The 2,766-nt window shown below is 51.0% G+C and overlaps 1 protein-coding gene across 1 annotated transcript in view; it reads left to right on the forward strand.

The window, feature by feature from the left end:
- Positions 1–2,766, forward strand: part of NCOR2 (nuclear receptor corepressor 2) — a gene marked incomplete at both ends in the record, with an annotated part of 30,657 nt that overhangs the window by 788 nt on the left and 27,103 nt on the right. The window contains one exon of the mRNA XM_010021802.1: positions 289–526. Within this exon, the coding sequence (XP_010020104.1) occupies positions 289–526 (238 nt within the window). The remainder of the gene's footprint in view (positions 1–288; positions 527–2,766) is intronic.

Genomic DNA, 2,766 nt, shown 5'->3' on the forward strand with positions numbered 1-2,766 from the left:
ACAGCTTTAAGATGTGGCTGCTGTAATGTAGCATCTGGCAAAAGCTACAAGCACTTAACTATAGATTAGAGGTTTGAAACATGGTAAGTGTGAGGCTCTCCTGTAGCACCACCAGCACAGGACTGATACTCTTTGTGATGGCTGGTGAGCTTTGGAGCCCTGTTTGAGCTGGTAAGACTTGCAGTGGTAGTGTGGGGCAGGTGCTTCTCGTAACACCTTGATGTCTCCAAGACTGTTACGGATATCAGCAGCACATGCCAAGTGTCACCAATTCGTATTGCTTTGCAGATTTCCGAGGGTTTCTCGGAGGGGATACTGCAGAGTGGAAGTGTGAAGCCTCAGGTGCCTCCCCATGCCTTGGCCCTCTACCAGCAGCAGATCACAAAAGCCCACGAATCTGCCCGTGAAGACATACCCCCAGGCAAGCTCTCCCAGTCCCAGCAGCAGCAGGCTGAGAAGGAGCAGCAGCAGCCAAGCAGCAGTCCCAGGGGAAAGAGCAGGAGCCCCGCTGTTGGTGACAAGGAAGGTAAGGGACCAGCACCCAGCACTCGGTGCGTGCAGCTGTACACAGCCGGCAGCTCTCCTCCTCTTAGGTGAAAGCTTGGTTCAACCCTTGAAAGCTCTTTAATAGCATCTTGAAGCAGGATGAGAGAGGCATGGCTAATTTCCCATGTTCATTAGACAGTACATGGTGTCTCACTGAGCCTACAGCAAACACGGGGCTAGTGTCGAGTGCTGAGGAGGTGAAGATTGCCTTTATTAGCAGCTCTGCCATTCACTTGAGAGCAAAGGGGCCTGGAGGCATGCCAGAGCTCTGGGTACAATGGCTCTTTTCTACCTTGCTGGCTTTCTATAAAGAATGCTTTTAATGCTCAGTGGGGACCATTATTTCATTTAAAATCAATGCTAATACTGTGACTCGGAGTCCAAAGGTTCCTGTAAAGATTCCCAGTGCTTTCTCCCCGGAATAGCTCTGATGTGGTTTGGCTGCCTAATGAGCAATTCAGAGTTTCCCACCGTAGAGCATCTGAAGCATTATTAGCTTGAGCATCTGGGGATCAAGGTTAAGGAGAGACGGGAAGTCCTGATGAGACCATCTTCTAAATGTGTTTTTAATCTGAGCATCAGAGTCTGTTCCAGTTCAGACTCTGTGTCCCTGCCCTTCATAGCCAGCCTGTGGTTCAGTGGTGTGTGAAGATGAGATGCTGTCACTGGTGGCATGATCAGAGGAGCAAGGAAGTTGGGCTGGGGTTGGGGGGTGTGTGTGCAACATCCCCCAGTGCTGGATCCTGCATGGGGATGGGTGTAGCTGTAATGCATGGAGATGGAAAGTGGATAAGACTACACTGATGAGGCAGATCTGCACTGGACCTGGGCTGTGATCTTTGCTGGAAAATCGCTGCACTAGTTCACCCTCAGGCAGACAGGATCTCAGCAGCCGCCTCTGCAGTGTCCAGGCCCAGGTATTTATTCTCCAAGCTGTCATGTCCCTCTGCACAGAATGATGTGCTTGCAAGAAGAGTCAGCTGCTGGCACTTGACCATATGGGGGTTTTTAAACAATAAATATTGCCATGTGTGCATCACACCTCCAGGATGTTTTGCGTATAAGCAAGGGAGGTGCTTGCTCACCTTGCAATAAAGGGAGTTTCCACCGAGTCATGGTGTTGCCACCCATGAAGTCCCATCTCCAGCTGATCTCGTCCTGCTGTGCTTGTGTTTGCTGCCCAGGTGGAGAAGTTGCCCTCCAGCTCTTCTCCCCTGGCAGCAGGTAGTCTGCATTGTTGGTGTCCCAGTGCTGCAGCTCCAGCTTCCTCCTGGCTGCAGGACAATGAGGAGATGAGGCAAATCTGTGTTTGTTATTTACAAGCCAAGGTTTAGGGGCTGGAGGTTAACCATGTCATTCTGCAACCTTTTGGCACTATTGTTATATGCCAATATATTATCTGATATATAATATATGTCTGATAACCAGGTGGGTTTTTTTATGGCTTTGTTGTCTGCAAAGCACTAGTGGTGTGAAGCACTTTATTTTCTCCTCTCACACCTCTGTAGTGCTCTGAATTGTGCATGTTAATGAAACTAATTCTTCCTCCCTATACCCCTGCAAACATCTCAGCAGGTCTTGGGCTCCAACTGTGTGATCTCCAAACCCTGCGTAGCTGTGCACGTGTGCTGGTTACCGCAGCAGGTCTGGGTTGCATGTGGACCCTAGTCAATCTTAGGCTGGTCTTCTCTGTGATGGGAGTGCAACTCCCATTTGAAAACCAGCAGGTTTGTGATGAATCACCTCGAGGGGAGAAATCAAATCCTCTGAAGCCCTGATTTCAGTACAGCAGTTGCTCAGTGCTGTCTCAGCTTCTTGGAGCACATCCCAGCTGTGGATCAGGGATCAGAAGGGAGATAGCCAGATAGTCCTGGCAAATCTGTGTACATCCCTTCCCTCTCTGCTTTCTGAGGCATCCCAGTGAAGTGGCAAGCATCCAGACTGCGGACACCGTGCTGCCACGCCACCTCATGTTAAACGGGCAAAACCTTCAGGAGAGCAGCCCCTCGCTGCCTGCTAGCAAGGGGCCAGCTCTGCCGGAGCAGGTACTCCCGTTCCTCCCCTGCTCAATAAGAGAGCTTGAACTCTTGCGACTGCTCCAGAGATCAACATCCTCCTCACCGCTCTGGATCCGCTTCAAAGCCAAGTCTTGCACACATCCTGGCCGAGGCGTTGGCTGCCTCGCAGCCGCTGGCTGGGGCTGTATCGCGACTATGGAGT

The sequence above is a fragment of the Nestor notabilis genome, unplaced genomic scaffold, assembly GCF_000696875.1.
Source record: "Nestor notabilis isolate BGI_N333 unplaced genomic scaffold, ASM69687v1 scaffold8669, whole genome shotgun sequence".
In the NCBI taxonomy this organism is placed as follows: Eukaryota; Metazoa; Chordata; class Aves; order Psittaciformes; family Psittacidae; genus Nestor; species Nestor notabilis.